The sequence below is a fragment of the Xenopus laevis genome, chromosome 6L (genome assembly GCF_017654675.1).
Source record: "Xenopus laevis strain J_2021 chromosome 6L, Xenopus_laevis_v10.1, whole genome shotgun sequence".
Classification (NCBI taxonomy): domain Eukaryota; kingdom Metazoa; phylum Chordata; class Amphibia; order Anura; family Pipidae; genus Xenopus; species Xenopus laevis.
The window spans coordinates 161,340,023-161,360,975 of NC_054381.1; the positions used below are offsets into that span (position 1 = coordinate 161,340,023).

At 42.7% G+C, this 20,953-nt stretch overlaps 1 protein-coding gene across 1 annotated transcript; it reads right to left on the reverse strand.

The window, feature by feature from the left end:
- Window positions 1–3,242: 3,242 nt before the first annotated feature.
- Window positions 3,243–6,399, reverse strand: mafa.L (v-maf avian musculoaponeurotic fibrosarcoma oncogene homolog A L homeolog). Its single transcript, XM_018268315.2, has one exon. The coding sequence runs from the start codon at window positions 5,819–5,821 to the stop codon at window positions 4,928–4,930; it is 894 nt and encodes a 297-aa protein (XP_018123804.1). The 5' UTR covers window positions 5,822–6,399; the 3' UTR covers window positions 3,243–4,927.
- Between the last annotated feature and the right edge of the window lie 14,554 nt (window positions 6,400–20,953).

Sequence of the window (20,953 nt, forward strand, 5' to 3'; positions counted from 1 at the left end):
TGTAATTTGGATCTTCATTCCTTAAGTCTACTACAAAATCATATAAACATGAAATAAACCCAATAGGCTGATTTTGCCTCCAATAAGGATTAATTATATCTTAGTTGGGATCAAGTACATGCGACTGTTTTATTATTACACAGAAAAAAGGAAATCCTTTTTAAAAATTTGGATTATTTGGATAAAATGGAGTCTATGGCAGACGGCCTTCCTGTAATTCTGAGCTTTCTGGATAACGGGTTTCCAGATAACGGATGCCATACCTGTACAATAAAATATAGATGGGAAATAAATGTCGGATCCCATTTAGGATGATCCAGTGTCTCCGCAGCTCTGACCCCTGACCCCATATTGTCAGTAAAACACTAGTAATGTTTTTATAGGGGGGGGGAGAGTTTCTGTTCCCCATATTCAATAAAAGCAGTGGGGGCCCCTTATTCAAGTGTCAGCACTTACAAATCCCAACACGCCGCCACTTATTGCCGTTTTATGCCGCAGTATCGCTGTGTGTTCTTTAACTGAATTCCCTTCAATTATTTGCCCCTAAATCTGTCACCGAAAAGCTTCCTCGGGGGCGACATTAAAGCGCCACTTACTGAGCCTCAAACACCCACTTTCTTTGTAGCAGTATTAACCCTTCCCTCTCCCCCGGCCTCTGATATCCAGAAATTGTAACGTTTTGCTGATCCATGAAATCTGGAAAGACACATGGTCTATACTGTTAGATCTCTGAAACAGGGTTTACGGGAAATAAATTAGATCCAAAATAGTCTTTATTCCCTATGCACATTCCAAGGGGCGCAGAACAGAAATGTTTTAATGGGTTTTTAGGGGTTTTTTTATCTCTATAAAATGACTTTGCACTTTTACTATTTTCAAATATTCTGTATTTCATCTTAATGGTGACACCGTGAGACTCGCCAGCGCTGCATTTCCACTATATTCACAGCAGTAAAACTGCCGTCCCCTAACTGTCATCTCCAACCAGAACTCCTCAGCCCATTCCCACGTTTTCCTTCAATGGTTAAAACAAAAAGCAGATCTCTGAGCAAAAAAATGTTCTGTTTTAACTGATCCCAATGAAGTATTAAAACTACAGGAATTGGGATCAGTTCATCTGGAAAACCCTTTATCCAGAAAGTTCCCGAAGGCCGTCTCCCGTAGACTCCATTATAATCAATTAATCCAAATGTTTATGGGTCAGGACACATGCTCAGATTCGGGGAGATTAGTCGCCCCAAAGAAGAAGAGCTTTGTCACTGGGTGACTAATCTCCCCGAATCTGAGTGTGTGTCCTGAGCCTAAAATTGATTTCCTTTTTCTGTGTAATAATAAAACAGTCGCTTGTACTTGATCCCAACTAAGATATAATTAATCCTTATTGGAGGCAAAACCAGCCTAATGGCTTTATTTCATGTTTATATGATTTTCTAGTAGACCAAAATTACGGAAAGATCCACTATCCAGAAACCCCCAGGTCCCGAGCATTCTGGATAACAGGTCCCAAACCTGTACACAAAACCCACCCCCCATCAGAACAGATCAATCCCCAGACTGAATCTTCAATAACAAAATGAATATAATTAAATAATAATAAAACAAAATTAAAATAACAGATGCCCAAAACTTCCCATTTCAGAAGTGTATTCCATTCCCAACCCAAATTGATTTTACATTAAAGGGCTAAGTCCCAGCAAGGCATTTGGCAGTGAAATGGTTAATAGGGGTGCAAGTAGGACATCATCACTATATCTCTATATCTCTAAATCACTATATCACTATATCTCACTCTATATCTCTATATCACTATAGCACTATATTTCTATATCACTATATCTCACTCTATATCACTATATCACTATATCACTATATTTCTATATCACTATATCTCACTCTATATCAATATATGTCTATATCTCTATATCACTATATTTCTATATCACTAAATGTCTATATCTCACTCTATATGTCTATATCTCTATATCACTATATCTCTTTATCTCACTCTATATCTCTATATCAACAAATATCAATTTGTAACTGTGAAACAAAAAGAAAGTTGAGGTTAGAGGTAAAATCTGCTCAGACTTGTTGAATTACAACCTGTGAGTATTGAGAAAGGGTTAAAATATTTGCATCGAGGGCAGAAGAGGCTGAAATGAGACTTTGGGGTGAGTAGGAAATTATTGTCATTTGTTTCCTTCCTAAACCACAAACTGAGTTACAAGAACAAAACTCTGTAGCCCTGACACGAATTCGGCAAACGAATATCGTCCCTCTCCCAAAGAATTCTGGAGTCGCAGGAAAGGAAAACGCACCCGATCGCCTGCGAACGCTCGAAAACGCGCAGACAACACGGGAAACTTCACACAAGTCGGCTTCAATTAACGCATTCTGATAAAATCGCATAAATTTGTTGCCGTTCTCTCATTCATCACAAAAGTTGCAGCCGAAGCTTCAAACCTGACGACAAAAAAACCCTGTGAGCTGACACTCAACTGACAGTTTACGCAGAAGCGCTAATTCGTCGCACGTCCTTCCAGAGCTCCCTATAAAATACTCTTTGCTCCAATTCCCTCCGATTATTACACACAGTTATTCGTATTAATATACACAGTTATTACTATTATCATACATTATTATTAGTATTAATATATCCAATTATTAGTATTATTAGACACAGTTATTAGTATTATAATACTCAATTATCACTATTATTACACACAATTACTGGTCTTATTATACACAATTATTACTATTATTATACATCATTATTAGTATTATCATACCCAATCATTAGTATTATTATACGCAATTACTACTAATATTATACCCAGTTATTAGTATTAATATACAGATAAATAATGACCATAATCAGTGATTGCATTTGTGATGTATTTCTTGATTCTCTTGTATTAAATTCCCCGACTTTTCCCCTCTGTTCTATTGACCCATTATCACCCTAAATATAAAGTGTCATTAAATATAAAGTGTCATTAAATATATAGTGTCATTAAACTCCTAACGAATTGAGCCGAGCAGAGCCGAAACAACACGAATGAGAAACACTTGGATTAATTGTACAATATTCTAATATCTGGCGTTTAAATTTCAGTTTCAATTAATACAAAAAAATGGAAAACTCAATGAATACAATTAAAAAGAACTGTGTTTGGACAGAGAGTTTAGGAGAAATTCCAGTCCCCTCTGGGTTAGAAAGACTCTACAAACTAAAGGGTAAGTCACATGGAAACAGGTTTATTTGAGCACAAGAGCTTGCACTCTACTGCAACATTTCCTAGAACTTCAGCTGGAATTATTCCCTTTTCTCTGGATTTTAGACTTTTGAGACAAACACAGACACATGTGATTTCATTGGAATAAATTGGGTGAAAGAATTGCAGAATAAAATCAATATCCCCCCCCCCAGTCCTCCCTTAAATCCATTCTCATTATTTCTGTTTTCACAGTAAATAAAAGCGTTTTTTGTTGTTTTTTGTTTTTTTTTGCAAATTTGATTTTTTTTTTATTGGCATTTTTTTTCTGCAGAAATATTTGTACATTAGCATTATAATTTAAATAACATTTGTTTCCCAAGGGTAAATTCATAAATAAGTGGTGCATAGAGTAAAAGGCAGCCCAATAATTCATTAATATATTACTATGTGACCCCCCTCTCCCCTTGTGTTATTTTTAGGGGGGGGAGGGGGAGCCTTAGAATGTAAGTTTATTAATAACCAACAAGGTAACATTATAGATCATTTGTTTAAATCTCTAGAAAACAATAGGATGGATCCAACTGATTCCTTTATATAGTGCATTAAGTTTTTCTGCTCATCGACATGAATTGAAAGAGGATTTACATGCGATTACTTTACTTAAGACTTCTCCTTATTTTTTTTTGTTTTTTGTTTTTAAATCACCAAGCAAAATGTAGGCTCAGAAATAAGAAGGCGTTGAAATGAACTAAAGTCTACAATTCTATGTACAATAAATAATAATAATCATTTCTTTTTGTATCTGGCTCAGGTTGTGTTTAAATAAGAAGGGGGTCGGGGAGCAAAGGAGAAAGTAAAAAAAAATGACCCTCATCCCTTGGAAGTCCTTGTGGGAAAAGTCTTATGAAAGTCCAGGGGTCGGCGGGGTCGGGGAGGGGTATTAAGACTCTGCAGTGTTCAAGTCACTTTACAAGATGCACAAGAATTCAGTTTTTCTTATTTTTACAGCAGAAGAAAACCAAAAAGAAGAGGTTCAGAAATTGGGGGTAAACGAGCAAAAAGAAAAAGGGGGGTATTGGGGGGCAATGTAGAGCATGCGGTGAGGCTGAGTAGAAAAAGGGGCTACTTTGGATTTCCATACATGACCCGCATGCAGGTTAATAATAAAAAGAAGAGGCAAAGTAAGTGCAGCTTGTGCTGAGTGTCTGGTGCCTGGAGGAGCCGCCGGCCCATGTCAGACCCAGTCTATTACTATTCTCTCTCTCTGGCTCTTCCACTCAGTGCTCGGCCGATCTTGCCAACAACTTGTTCTCCTTATCAATGTATGGCTCAATAAGCAGTCCATCTAACTGGGGTACAGGGGGGGCAATTACATGGCTCTCCCCCCCCAAAAAAAGTCCTTTCCTTATTATTCTATGTACAAGTCTGTGCGAGGTCTGGGGGGTCCCAGTGTCTTTATTAAGAGCTTAAAGAAAGTTCAGGAAATTGTCTCTTTTTTTTTAAAAAAAACAAAAACATCACATTTGTCTCCCCCACAATTGAGTCCCAGGAAGAAGGTGAAAGGGTTAAATGCATGAGGGGGGGGGGGAGAATGCAGAAGTTATGGTTAAGGATTGTTTTACCTGGAGGGGTGACACCTCTATATACAGGAGATTGCCCACTTGTGGATAGTTATTATGGGGGGGTCGGGCAAGGGGTCGGACAGAGTTTCACATGAAGAAGTCGGCGGAGGCTTTGGGAGGATTGGGCTGCGGGGGCGACTCTCTGGGGGTAAAATTCCTGCTGGCCAGTTTCTCATACTTGTCTTTGTACAGATCCCTCTCCTTGGCCAGTCTGGACACCTCCTGCTTCAGCTGCTCCACTTGGCTCTGGAGCTGACACTTCTCTGTCTCTAGAATGTGCCTCTGCTGGACCCGCTTGTACCTGCAGGACTGGGCATAACCCCTGTTCTTCAAGGTCCTTCTCTTCTGCTTCAGGCGAATCACCTCCTCTTTGCTGAAGCCCCTGAGCTGCCGGTTGAGTTCCCTCACAGACATACTGACCAGCTGATCATCAGAGAAACGATCCTCTATCCGGAGCTGATGGTTGTGATGATGATGATGATGGTGGTGGTGGAGCTGGTGGTGGTGCCCGGCTGGTGCCATGTCCTCCCCCGGGTACTGTTGCCCCCTGAAGCCCTCATAGCCCTGGAGCTGCTGCTGCTGCTGGTGATGATGATGATGATGGTGGGGGGTCCCAATTAAAGCCTCCACTGCATCTTCTGGGGTGAGGTTCAAGGCCTCGGGGTTGAGGTGGTGCTGGTAGTTGGACATCCAGTAAAGCTCCTCCAGTTGGGCTTTGCCAGGAGCGTTGGGATTATTGGGGTTCACACTGGATTGGGCCCCTGGGCTGGGGGCACAGAAGCTGGGGGAGGAGGGGACAGATGAACAGGGGGTGCTCAGGGGGGTGGAGGACAAGGAACCGGGGGGCAGGCGGTGGCAGAATCTCTCGGCTTCTGGGGGCTCCTTCTTCACCTCAAATTTCATCAGATCAAAGTCGTTGACATATTCAATGGCGAGTGGACTGTTGGGCAAGTCTGAGCTCATCGCCAGATCAGAGGCCATGTCGGTCCATATAAGAGGAGGCTCCGGGGCAATTCAGCAGCTCCCGCCCCCTCTGTGCCCCCTGCAGCCCCCCGGGGAGGTTCAGTCTGAGGAATGGGGGGGACTGAAGGCAAAGAGTCCACAGGAGTCAGAGCAGTGACCGGATCCTTTAGTCGGACTCAGACAGGGAAGCTCAGACCTGCAGGAGTCAGTCTTGTAAAGAGGAGCTGCAGCAGCTGATTCAGGAGAGGTGACTGGGCAAAGAGGAGCTGCAGCAGCTGAGGAGTCTGAGCAGTGACTGGGGCAGTGGAGAGTCAGTCCTTTGGATCCTACTGCTTTAGTCGGACTCAGACAGGGAGCTTCAGACCTGCAGGAGTCAGTGATACAAAGAGGAGCTGCAGCAGCTGATTCAGGAGACAAATCACAGCGGAAGGGGATCAGTGACTGGGCAAAGAGGAGCTGCAGGAGTAGTGGGTACAGGGAAAGGCTTTGGGCAGGTCAGGCTGCGTCTCCCAAGTCACGATCCCCCTGTCAACCCACCGACTCCGACCCGCGACTCTCCAACTCCTTGTGATGGGCTCAATGGAGCTCTCGGCCCTTTAACGAGGCAACGTGCCTGGCCACGCCCCGCTAGGTGTGAGGATCCCGCGCTGGGCCAATCACAGGGCCCCGTTACAGACTCCTATTTCCATATCCACAGAGAGGGGCTGTCAGTCTCCCGCAGGAGCAGCTGGAAGGGAAAGCGCGGCCCTCTAGTGGACAAGTGTGAGTACTGCAGCCTGAGAAACATCAACTGACCCCTAACTCTCTGTATCCCCCAATATAATATATATTAACCCCCAATATATATAATTTATGTACCCCCAATACATATAATATATGTACCCCCAATATATATAATATATGTACCCCCAATATATATAATATATGTACCCCCAATATATATAATATATGTACCCCCAATATATATAATATATGTACCCCCAATATATATAATATATGTACCCCCAATATATATAATATATGTACCCCCAATATATATAATTTATGTAACTCCAATATATATAATTTATGTACCCCCAATATATATAATTTATGTAACTCCAATATATATAATATATGTACCCCCAATATATATAATATATGTACCCCCAATATATATAATTTATGTAACTCCAATATATATAATTTATGTACCCCCAATATATATAATATATGTACCCCCAATATAACTGACCCCTAAATGTCTGTATCCCCTAATATATATAATATATGTACCCCCAATATATATATTTATGTACCCCAATATATAAAATATGTGTACCCCCCAATATATAATATATGTACCCCCCAATATATATAAAATATGTACCCCCAATGTATATAATATATTTACCCCCAATATATATATTTATGTACCCCCCAATATATATAATATATGTACCCACAATATAACTGACCCCTAAATGTCTGTATCCCCCAATATATATATATATATGTAATAATAATAGTAATAAAAATAATAATAATAATGATAATAATGCTACAGGTGAGCCAGTGTACCTCCTGTCTCATTTATATCCATATCCCCTGATACCAGGATTCCTGGGGGTTAAATAATAATAATGATGATGATGATGATGATGATGATGGTGGAGGATAGCGTGTGTCCATTGTGATTGATTCATTCTCACCATTACCTGCTTTACTGCACTTCTAATATATCCCCTTCCCGAAAATCATGGGGTTCCAGGGGGATAACACTGTATTATTATTATTATTATTACTACCGTATTATTGTTTTTATTAACTTGTATTTTTAGATCGCCAACATATTGCTCAGCGCTGTATTAAATTCATTCTTTCCTCATTACACTCTCCATTCACACTATTATTATAGGGGTCCAATTCTCTTCCTAATGTCACACCTGTATATGCCCCTCCCCAATATATAGTTCCACAATCACTGGCCTCATCTATTGTACAATATTATAATATCATATAATACATTTTATATATGGGGGGTCACATTGTAGCAATTACCAACTGGAATCTCCATTTCAATTTCTCTAATTGTGTATAACCCCCAGTATTACAGGTGAGCTGCTCCTCCAATCCACTTCCCTAATAAAACAGGGGGGGGAATTCATAAAAATGAATAGAAGCAGAATATTTTAATTGTATAAAAAATATGGATTTCCATGTCTCCGGGCTGTTCTAATTCTCTGCAATAGGATTTCTCTGTATCTGCCCAAAACATTCCTTCTCTGTGTAGTTTTATTTATGTACTGGTGGGAGTTGCCATGAATAAAGCAGTTTTTACAGACCCAAATTAAACACAACCCCTGTAGGGTTTAATAACGTCAACTTCTATTATTATATATGATATTACTATATATTATATTCAGTTATTATATATTATATGATTAGATATTATATTATTATTTATTATATTCTGTTATTATATATTATATTATTATATATTATATTCTGTTATTATATATTATATTATATCATTATATATTATATTCTTTTATTATATATATTTTCTCTTATTTACTGGCCATTTCATTGCCCTCCAGTTGTTTTGGCCTGTTGGGCAGCAGAGGATTCTGGGAAGTGGAGCTGACAATGAGAAGGGGCGGAACTTACATAAAGGAACATAGAGGGATATTGGGGTTGGTTTTGCACAGACAGGGGGTAATTAAAAAAGAAATATCACCCCTTTCCATGGGAAGCTCATTGGTACAACTGTATATATTTTATTTCAGTGTATGGAACGTCATTGCCTTTATTTGTGTTTTTATTCCCTTTAGTTTTGCCTGGAGTCTGTTCATTATAGAGACGTCTGTGAGACACAGGGGTTCAGTTAAATCAGTGAAAGGGGTTGTTCACCTTTAAATTAACTGTTAGTATGACGTAGAGAGGGATATCCTGAGACAATTTGCAATTGGTCTTCATTTTTTATAATTTGTCGTTTTTGACTTATTTAGCTTTTTATTCAGCAGCTCTCCAGTTTGTAATTTCCGCAGTCCGGTTGCTAGGGTCCCCTAGCAACCATGCATTGATTTGAAGAAGAGACTGGAGTATGAATAGGAGAGGCCTGAATAGAAAGAGGAGTAATAAAAAGTAGCAATAACAATACAGTTGTAGCCTTACAGAGCATTTGTTTTTTTAGATGGGGTCAGTGACCCCCATTTGAAATCTGAAAAGAGTCAGAAGAAGAAGGCAAATAATTCAAAAGCTATAAACAATAAATAACGTAGACCAATTGAAAAGTTGCTTAAAATTGGCCATTCTATTACATACAAAAAGTTATGTTATAGAATCACTCATCACTGCTCCATTTGCCCCAGTGATGAGCTTTCCAGACACTTTGCATGGGAATTGATTCAGCTGTTGGGAATGCTGGGAGTTGTAGTCTTTCAACAGATGCAGAAGATCAATGCGTTGACAGTTGCCTTGGCCGTGGGGGAAGAGTTTAGGGAGTGCACACATTGAGGGGTCATTAACTAGAATACGCCAGTTGTTCTACTCGGCTTGATCAACTCTAGTCAAAAGCTGAAGAGATAAAGGTGAAAGTATCACAAAGCAAAATGGCCCCGGGCAGTGACCAAACCAGTGTGAGGGGCCCAACAAGAATTCTGCTACAGAGGAACCAGACCCTGCGGCTGCAGGGGGTCCAAGAGGTATAGGGGACCCCATTATTAATAAATATATACTGGTAATATAGGTCAACCTCTAGATGTTTGGGGCCCTAAAATGAATTTGCTGTGGGGCCCAGTAACATCTAGTTACACCTCTGATCTCTAGTGACTTCTCTTTTGTGTTGGCATCAGGTAAGAGATAAAGGACAAAGGGGGTTGTTAAATGTAATGATGTCCCCCCATCAATTATTCTCTCTACTCAGTGTCTCCCCATTCACTCCCCACTTTACACTCTTCCTCCCACTCACTGTACAAACTGTCACCTCTCCTGCTTCTCTCCATGTCCAGCTCTCGCTCTTGTCACCACCTCAATCTCCTCTCTTGTCTGTCTCCATCTTCATTCCACCCTCCTGTCCCCACCTCACTCTCCTCTGTAACCCCCACTTATTTTCCTTTCCATCTCACCAGCCCCAGGCTGACACCACCAGCTGCAGGAGAATTTGTTGGAAGGAACCAATGAAATGAAGCAGATTTTTTAATGGGTCCAACCAGGAGAGAAGATCCTACAGGACTTAGATCTCCCCATCATGATGTCCTCAGGCTACTCAGTAATCCTGTGTATATGGGGTGCTGATGGAGGGCTGCTGGGAGTTGTAGCTGAGCTTGAACCTTGTACATGTGGGGTGTCGGTGATCCCAAAAGATAACAGGACCCCACCCCCCGGGGAGCAGAAGTGAAGCCCCATGGGCATTTATAAGGCCCCCAGTATATCTGGGACACATTTCACGTCTCCTTCTCTCAGACGCCTGCGTGACGCAAACCTGATGTCACAGATGAGAGAAAGAGAATTATTTGGTTTCAAGTAAAATGAATAATTCCCACACTGTCTCCTCATTCCCGGGAAACAACTTCAATGGACGCAGCCGTCAAAAAATAAAGTTTCTTTTTTGCCTGGAAATGCTGAATTTGGTTAAACAAATGAGAGGAACGTTAATATTCTGTCATTTTAAATAAGATTATAACCAGTGCATGGCCAGTACTAATCTTCCCATAACCCTCCTCCAGGCAAATTGGCACCAGTCCCAAAGGGATTTTGTTATTGCTAAACCTGATTGGCCCAAATAGCCCAGCCAATCCTGCATCATTTCAGTGTTATTTCTTATTTCATTTTCTACTCTGTCCCATTGTCCTTTATAACCAACTGTCAGTTTTCAGTAATATCTGGTTATTTATTTCAGTTCCGTGGAGTTGCTGCAGTGCATGCTGGTAGTTGTAGTAACACAGCTCAGCAGTGAGGATGCTGGGAGTATGGACTCACTGTACGTCTGTCCTGTAGCAGAGGGAACGTTGTATTGGCCAGACCCATTCAGTTTCTCTGTGCAGCAGGAATAAGCTTCCCCCACAGGCAGAAAGTCATTATGAGGCCGGTGCAGCCCAGGGGCCCGAGAGAGTCAGTAAATAGACAAATGGGGCCTATTTATAGTTCTGTGTGTTACTCTCTTGTGTGTCACTGTTATGCAATGGGCCCAAGAGCTGACATGTAAAGGAGCTGCAGGGGGTTAAATCAAGAGGGAACCTATTTTATTTGTTTGCAACCGTGGGGTTTGGGTTCTGTTAGGGTTACGTTACCAGCGACAGGACTCGCTCATACATTTACATGCAGATATACAGCACTGGGTGTGAAATTAGTAATTCCACTAAAAAAAAAAAAAAAATCCTATTATATTAGCAAAATACATTCAATATGCCCCATAATGGTTACTACTATACTGCACCTAAATATCTGCATAGAGCTTGAACATGGATTTTCCTAGTACTAGGATTGTGGGATAGCAGGTATAGTAGGGAGAGATGTGTCTATAGTAACAGTGGATAATAGTCTCTGGGGAAGGAGTGGGTGACTGGTTGCGGATTAGCCAGGGGTTATAATGGATAGCCGAGAGATGGTGCCTATAGTAACAGTGGGATAATAGCTCTGGTGAAGGGAGTGTGGACGTGTGGGATAGGCACGGTATAGTAGGGAGAAGGATCTAGGTGTCTAGTAGGGAACAGCGGGATAAATAGTCTAACGTGCGGAAGGAGTGGTGGACTGTGGGATAGCAGGTCATAGTTAGGGAGAGATGTGGTGCTATTGAGTAACATGGATAATAGTCTCCGTGGGAAGGAGTGGTGACTGTGGGACAGCAGGTATAGTAGGGAGAGATCCGGTGTCGATAAGTAACAGTGGATAAGAGCCTCTGTGGGAAAGGGAGTGTTGACTGTGGGATAGCAGGTATAGTAGGGAGAGATGGTGTCTATAGTAACAGTGGATAATAGTCTCTGGGAAGGAGTGTGACTGTGGGATAGCAGGTATAGTAGGGAGAGATGTGTCTATAGTAACAGTGGATAATAGTCTCTGGAAGGGAGTGTGACTGTGGGATAGCAGGTATAGTAGGGAGAGATGGTGTCTATAGTAACAGTGGATAATAGTCTCTGGGAAGGAGTGTGACTGTGGGATAGCAGGTATAGTAGGGAGAGATGGTGCCTATAGTAACAGTGGATAATAGTCTCCATAATATAGACGCTGCTATAGTAACAGTGATAATAGTCTCTGGGAAGGGAGTGTGACTGTGGGATAGCAGGTATAGTAGGGAGAGATTGTCTATAGTAACAGTGGATAATAGTCTCTGGAAGGGAGTGTGACTGTGGGATAGCAGGTATAGTAGGGGGAGATGGTGTCATAGTAACAGTGGATAATAGTCTCTGGGAAGGGAGTGTGACTGGGGATAGCAGGTATAGTAGGGAGAGATGGGTCTATAGTAACAGGTGGATAATAGGTCTCTGGGAAGGGAGTGTGACTGTGGGATAGCAGGTATAGTAGGGAGAGATGGTGTCTATTAGTAACAGTGGATAATAGTTCTCTGGGAAGGGAGTGTGACTGTGGGATAGCAGGTATAGTAGGGAGAGGATGGTGCCTATAGTAACAGTGGATAATAGTCTCTGGGAAGGGAGTGTGACTTGTGGGATAGCAGGTATAGTAGGGGGAGATGGTGTCTATAGTAACAGTGGATAATAGTCTCTGGGAAGGGAGTGTGACTGTGGGGATAGCAGGTATAGTAGGGAGAGATGGTGCCTATAGTAACAGTGGATAATAGTCTCTGGGAAGGGAGTGTGACTGTGGGATAGCAGGTATAGTAGGGAGAGATGGTGCCTATAGTAACAGTGGATAATAGTCTCTGGGAAGGGAGTGTGACTGTGGGATAGCAGGTATAGTAGGGAGAGATGGTGTCTATAGTAACAGTGGATAATAGTCTCTGGGAAGGGAGTGTGACTGTGGGATAGCAGGTATAGTAGGGAGAGATGGTGTCTATAGTAACAGTGGATAATAGTCTCTGGAAGGAGTGTGACTGTGGGGATAGCAGGTATTAGTAGGGAGAGATGGTGTCTATAGTAACAGTGGATAATAGTCTCTGGGAAGGAGTGTGACTGTGGATAGCAGTTATAGTATGGTGCCATAGTAACAGTGATAATAGTCTCTGGGAAGGGAGTGTGACTGTGGATAGCAGTTATAGTAGGAGAGATGGGTCTATAGTAACAGTGGATAATAGTCTCTGGGAAGGGAGTGTGACTGTGGGATAGCAGGTATAGTAGGAGAGATGGTGCTATAGTAACAGTGGATAATAGTCTCTGGGAAGGAAGTGTGACTGTGGGATAGCAGGTATAGTAGGGGAGATGGTGTCTATAGTAACAGTGGATAATAGTCTCTGGGAAGGAGTGTTGACTGTGGATAGCAGGTATAGTAGGGAGAGATGTGTCTATAGTAACAGTGGATAATAGTCTCTGGGAAGGGAGTGTGACTGTGGGATAGCAGTATAGTAGAGGAGAGATGGTGTCTATAGTAACAGTGATAATAGTCTCTGGGAAGGAGTGTGACTGTGGGATAGCAGGTATAGTAGGGAGAGATGGGTGCCTATAGTAACAGTGGATAATAGTCTCTGGGGAAGGGAGTGTGACTGGTGGGATAGCAGGTAAGTAGGGAGGAGATGGTGTCTATAGTAACAGTGGATAATAGTCTCTGGAAGGGAGTGTGACTGTGGGATAGCAGTATAGTAGGGAGAGATTGTGCTATAGTAACAGTGGATAATAGTCTCTGGGAAGGAGTGTGACTGTGGGATAGCAGGTATAGTAGGGAGAGATGGTGTCTATAGTAACAGTGATAATAGTCTCTGGAAGGGAGTGTGACTGTGGGATAGCAGGTATAGTAGGGAGAGATGGTGCTATAGTAACAGTGGATAATAGTCTCTGGGAAGGAGTTGTGACTGTGGATAGCAGGTATAGGTAGGGAGAGATGGTGTCTATAGTAACAGTGGATAATAGTCTCTGGGAAGGGAGTGTGACTGGTGGGATAGCAGGTATAGTAGGGAGAGATGGTGTCTATAGTAACAGTGGATAATAGTCTCTGGGAAGGGAGTGTGACTGTGGGGATAGCAGGATATAGTAGGGAGAGATGTGCCTATAGTAACAGTGGGATAATAGTCTCTGGGAAGGGAGTGTGACTGTGGGATAGCAGGTATAGTAGGGAGAGATGGTGCCTATAGTAACAGTGGATAATAGTCTCTGGGAAGGGAGTGTGACTGTGGGATAGCAGTATAGTAGGGAGAGATGGTGCCTATAGTAACAGTGGATAATAGTCTCTGGGAAGGAGTGTGACTGTGGGATAGCAGGTATAGTAGGGAGAGATGGTGTTCTATAGTAACAGTGGATAATAGTCTCTGGGAAGGGAGTGTGACTGTGGGATAGCAGGTATAGTAGGGAGAGATGGTGCCTATAGTTAACATGGGATAATAGTCTCTGGGAAGGGAGTGTGACTGTGGATAGCAGGTATAGTAGGAGAGATGGTGCTCTATAGTAACAGTGGATAATAGTCTCTGGGAAGGGAGTGTGACTGTGGGATTAGCAGGTATAGTAGGGAGAGATGGTGTCTATAGTAACAGTGGGATAATAGTCTCTGGGAAGGAGTGTGACTGTGGGATAGCCAGGTATAGTAGGAAGAGATGGTGTCTATAGTAACAGTGGGATAATAGTCTCTGGAAGGGGAGTGTGACTGTGGGATAGCAGGTATAGTAGGGAGAGATGTGTCTATAGTAACAGTGGATAATAGTCTCTGGGAAGGGAGTGTGACTGTGGGATAGCAGGTATAGTAGGGGAGATGTGTCTATAGTAACAGTGGGATAATGTCTCTGGGAAGGGAGTGTGACTGTGGGATAGCAGGTATAGTAGGAGAGATTGTGCCTATATGTAACAGTGGATAATAGTCTCTGGGAAGGGAGTGTGACTGTGGGATAGCAGGTATAGTAGGGAGAGATGGTGTCTATAGTAACAGTGGATTAATAGTCTCTGGGAAGGAGTGTGACTGTGGATAGCAGGTATAGTAGGGGAGAGATGGTGTGCCTGATTAGTAACAGTGCGACTAATTAGTCTCTGGGAAGGGAGGGTGGAACTGTTTCCTTTTTTTCTGGTGATAGCAGGTATAGTAGGGAGAGATTGGTCCTATAGGAACAGTGGGATAATATTCTCTAGGGGAAGGGAGTGTGACTGTGGGATAGCAGGTATAGTAGGGAGAGATGGTGCCTATAGTAACAGTGGATAATAGTCTCTGGGAAGGGAGTGTGACTGTGGATAGCAGGTATAGTAGGGAGAGATGGTGCCTATCAGTAACAGTGGATAATAGTCTCTGGGAAAGGGAGTGTGACTGTGGGATAGCAGGTATAGTAGGGAGAGATGGTGCCTATAGTAACAGTGGATAATAGTCTCTGGGAAGGGAGTGTGACTGTGGGATAGCAGGTATAGTAGGGAGAGATGGTGCCTATAGTAACAGTGGATAATAGTCTCTGGGAAGGAGTGTGACTGTGGGATAGCAGGTATAGTAGGGAGAGATGGTGTCTATAGTAACAGTGGGATAATAGTCTCTGGGAAGGGAGTGTGACTGTGGGATAGCAGGTATAGTAGGGAGAGATGGTGTCTATAGTAACAGTGGATAATAGTCTCTGGGAAGGGAGTGTGACTGTGGGATAGCAGGTATAGTAGGAAGAGATGGTGTCTATAGTAACAGTGGATAATAGTCTCTGGGAAGGGAGTGTGACTGTGGGATAGCAGGTATAGTAGGGAGAGATGTGTCTATAGTAACAGTGGGATAATAGTCTCTGGGAAGGGAGTGTGACTGTGGGATAGCAGGTATAGTAGGGGGAGATGGTGTCTATAGTAACAGTGGGATAATAGTCTCTGGGAAGGGAGTGTGACTGTGGGATAGCAGGTATAGTAGGGAGAGATGGTGTCTATAGTAACAGTGGATAATAGTCTCTGGGAAGGGAGTGTGACTGTGGGATAGCAGGTATAGTAGGGGAGATGGTGTCTATAGTAACAGTGGGATAATAGTCTCTGGGAAGGAGTGTGGACTGTGGGATAGCAGGTATAGTAGGAGAGAGATGTGCCTGTAGTAACAGTGGATAATAGTCTCTGGGAAGGGAGTGTGACTGTGGGATAGCAGGTATAGTAGGGAGAGATGGTGCCTGTAGTAACAGTGGATAATAGTCTCTGGGAAGGGAGTGTGACTGTGGGATAGCAGGTATAGTAGGGGGAGATGGTGCCTATAGTAACAGTGGATAATAGTCTCTGGGAAGGGAGTGTGACTGTGGGATAGCAGGTATAGTAGGGAGAGATGGTGTCTATAGTAACAGTGGGATAAGACAGTAGTATGAGGGGAATTAAGGTACAGAGGCAATGGACATACTTTCCCAGTTACATTCCGGAGACTCCAGTTACACAGGGGTATTATGGGCTGTTGCAACAACTGATGGTTGAAGTGACGCAACAGGTTTGGTGCAACAGTTCAAGTGTGGACTTGACATCTGAGCTTGTTCTTTATATAATGGAATCTCTTCTCTCCCAGATGACATAACTGGGCTGCACAGCTTGTAGCCAGTGAAATGAGAGGAACTCTGGATATACATAAATCATTTTTTCCTATCACATCCTCATTAGGGTCAGTTCTACCAATTAATTCAGCAATAGGCTTTTGGCTTGAGGAAGGAACATGGTGGAAACATTCAGACTCCACGAAGATGGACAGACAATTGAACCCAAACAACACACGAGAGAAGTGTTAACCTTTACATGGTGATTGAGAATGAGCCATTTCAATGCCTAGTAGGTTAGTATAGTTCAACATGTAGACACTCTGAGGCAGATATGGGGGACCAGACATGAGGTTCACCACAGAGATGTTTTGCATGTTGGTTCTTGTATACACAAAATGCTGTTCTGCTGGTGCTATTCGTCATTTTACCTTTGAGCCTACTCTTTAGTTCACCAGTAAGGCTGGCAGAGTAAGAGACCATCTCCTGTAAGGTTCCAACATAGGATGGACATGAGGCCACCTAGTGCACATTTGGTAAATGAAGAATTCCCAAGGGGGTACATATTTTTAGAGAGACTGTTACTCATCAACATATGAGAAAAGTCCACAGATACCCCCAGATTTACCTACTACAGAGAGGGAGAGAGAAGATTTCTTGAGGAGGCACCTTGCTCAAATAGGTTTCATGTCCTGCCGCCAATAAGGTAGAAGTGGGTCACTGAGGAGCTCCCTTGTTCAGTAAGACTCAATTGATGATTAAAAAGAGCTTTAGAGGAGGTTTTTGCTTCATTAAGCTCAAGCCGACAGATAAAAGACAAGTCTCCAAAGAACTTACTGAGCTTATAGTGAAATAATAATTCCAGTGGAGCTTTCCTCGTTTAATAAAACTGCACTTCATTCACATAGGATGAGAAAAAGAGTCCAAGAGGAGGCCCCTTGTTGCAAGACAGAAGAATCCCAAGGAGGCTCTATCTTCAGTTAGGCTCAATGCCCTGATCAAAGGATGAGAAAGGAGTTCCCACCTTCTGCAGGTAGGATTAGAGAAGATTCCTCAGGCTCCAGGTAAATGTGGTTTCCTGATGTCAGGGGGCCTATCGGCTCCCAGCGGGAGTAGTCAGGACCGAGGAGGAAGCCCAACAAGGGTTAAAGTCTGAGTATGCAGTACAAATAGGAATCAGGCACAATCGTTAGTAAAAGTCCAGGCAAGAGTTCCAACAGGCAGATAAGGATCAGAGTCAGGATTACTGCAGGAATCAAAACCAGGAATCAGACAGACAATAATACACCCAGGTACTCACAGGTTTGAAGACCTATAATGGGGCAGGGTTTCAGCGTCCAGGACGCCCTTTTATTACAAAATCCCGGCACCAGCGATGACGTCATCATGCAGCAACGCCACACCGATTTGTGTTCAGCATGGGCGCCGCCATCTTGGATTTTCATTGCGTTCGCCGGGAAGGTATGCAGCGCCGTCGGGTGCTTCCGGCAGTCCTGACACGAGGAGCTTCGTTGCTCAGTAATTCTCCACTGCTACATATAGGATGTTTGAAGTGGGCTTCATTCATTTAAGCTCCATCTCACACAAACAGAGGGTGGGAGAAGTGTCCACAAATAGGCCTCCTCTTCAATAAGACTTCATCTACTGGACATATGTTGAGAGAAGAGTCCCCAGAAGTTTCCTTGTTCAGTAAGGGTCCACCTCAACAAATTGCATGTGATAGTTCCACCATCTGAACATAATTTCACATAAAGCCCCACAATAAGGCTCCACAGGGTGACAGGGTCCATGAAACATAGGGTGAGATAGGGTGTTCTGGGGGCACCTTGTTCATTTAGGTTGATTGCCTACATCTAAGGTGAAAGAATAGTTACAGGGGAGACCTTTGCTCAGTAAGGCTCTACTTTTTGTACATAGGGTGAGAGGAGAGTCCCTGAGGGATCCATAATGCACCTTTGTTATCTCTTGGATTCACCCATAAATGTAAATATATATCATAAAGACATCTAGTCTCTGTGTAGTACATTCAAATCCTGTGTGGAACTTTAGTTAATCAGTCCTAGGAATGTTAATATTCTAGTATTATGGCCCCGTCTTGGGTTATGATGTTCTGGTGATACCTACAACTGGATGGATGCAGGTCATTGACAGCAATGGGTGAACCTATAAGAACATAACAGAAAGGAAGAAGCTTCAGAATAATAGTATAAATCTCAATTATGAATAGTTCACCAAGTTGATCAGGTGGTCCAGGTGCACAAGCCCCAGACCCTCAGCCACGGGGAGCGGAAAACCAAATTAAAAAAGTGGGGCTATCTGGCAGTCAGAGGAATCCACAGGGCCAAAAAGTCAGTTAAAAAAATAAATTTTATTGGCCAATGTTAAAAATGTACATCTCCTAGGACCCTACGCGTTTCGTACCACTAGGGTACTTAGTCATGGGCTATTAGAAGACATGGTTTTTAGGGTAAAATGTGCCAGTTTGTGGAACAAAGGGCCGGTTTGTTCTGTTGCTCTTAGTGACCCATTAGCAGAGTTGGTATGTTAAATAGACAGTAGACATCATTAAAATCCCTATATTTAGGGTATAATGTCCTTTCATGTAAGTCCTATTTATTTGGTGTATCCAGCTCCAAGTCAACTTCATACCAGTTCCTCCAACCCACTATCATTTCCTATTCTAAAACATCTCATAAATCATCTCTAATGTCTTTCTCGCCCTCTAACTAAGATCCAAGCTGTGTATAATGGGACATGACGGGTCTGGAGAGAACTGGCTGTACGAAAAGCACTAGAAGGACTTCTCCTCTTGCCGTCAGGTAGGCAGTAGGTAACATGAGCTGGTAATTGGGTTTTATTTGCATGTAAAGCTGCTCATTAGCATTAGACCCTTCCAGAATTAGACCCAACACTCCATACAGACAAGGGGAGGAGGGGGGTGCGTTACAGAAACAAAGTTGTGAGGCTGGTATTTTAGAAGGTTGGAGACCGGCCAAACATGTAAATGAGTGAAGAGACGGTTCATGAAGAGTTCACCATCTGTAGGAACTCTGACACTCGGCAAAGTGCACCCTCGTCACCAAAAGATCATTCATTCTTATGTGGAAGGCCCCAATCACAATATCGCCATAGGAACAGAGGTGCGTTAGTGGGGGGCACCCAGCATCAGTCTCTGTGCTTCTGGTTGGTTATCAACAAGGAATGAATTTGTCTTAACTTCTCCCAATCTGCCCATGATCCCAACCTCAGCCCTTCCACAATGGAGAGTGTCCCCAGAGTAGGAGGAATGGATTGCTAGATTATAAACAAGAAATCCTTTTAAGGACCTCCAACTTCAAACCCTTCCATTTACACATGTGTATTGTTATAGCACCACCCCCTTCTGATATTGGTTGGGTACAACTACAGTACAGATGTGGCCTTTTGTTGCACTTATTTCATGTGTTATGGTCTACTAGATTCCTTACATGTTTGGATTTAGGAGAATAACATCAACCCAACTATTTAATTGTAGCTACTCATCAGGATGCCAGGAGAACTGCTTCAAGAAGTTCTAAAACTGACACATGGACAATATTTGAGGGATAAATAGGGACAATATATCTGGGGCCTCACCTTCAGGGTAAGATAGAAACAGTAGGTCAGTATAGAGATATGGTGCCCAAAATTTGAGCCACATTTTGGACAGTCCTAGGTCCTATAAATTGTAATGTCCATCAGGGTTTGTGTTGAAGCCCCCTGCCTAAAATGCTTAGATGGGTCTCCACCTATGGTTCTTGGTGAGGCTACAGTTTCCATGGCGGACCTTCCAAATATTGGAAAATGATGAACTTCACATCAACCACACACCAGTGGAACCCACCCAGGGCCGGATTTAAATAGTGGGTGACCCTAGGCCCACTGCCGTTCGCCGCTCCTGTCCCCTCCCCTTTATTCGTGCAAATTTTCATCATCAATGGGGATTGGCGCATAGTAAATTTAAAAAATTATTGTATCTCCAGCACATCCTCAGTGTTTTTGAACCAATGTGGGTGTGGTTGGGCAGCATGCCGCCCCCCTAAAATCCTGCCGCCCTAGGCCCGGGCCTAGGTGGCCTTTCCACAAATCCGGGCCTGAACCCACCCATTTGTTTGAGCGTAGCATCATCTTCAAAGAGCCAGTGAGGCCGAGGAATGAGGAATAAGTAAAAGTGGGTGAGAATGGGAAAGTGGAATAATGGAGAGATGAACTGGATGAGATTTAACCCATGAGATCTTGGTGAGATAAGAAGCAAATGGCAGATATGGAACCTTTCAGTCATGTTCAGCAATGTTCTCATACTCTAAGTCTATGAAGGTTCTCAGGTTATGGTATATCTAGTAGAAGTAAATATTAATCAAATCATTCAATGAGAGTCCAGTGGCTCTAGATTTACTTCTACTAGGTTCTCATACATATTTGTGAATGTCACAATGGCTTAGGGGCCCTTTAAGATTTATATGGTGAGGGGGAAGAGATTAAATTGCCCCCTCCCCCAATGCTTGCCCACTATCTCTATGTGGAAGTAATAACTAAAAGTACAATAATAACAAAAATGCAGCTTTTCAACTCATTTCTTTTGTTTGGAGAAGTCA

What these genes read in the sequence shown, in the direction of transcription:
- mafa.L (XM_018268315.2), bottom strand. Translation starts at nt 5,821, where the DNA reads ATGGCCTCTGATCTGGCGATGAGCTCAGACTTGCCCAACAGTCCACTC.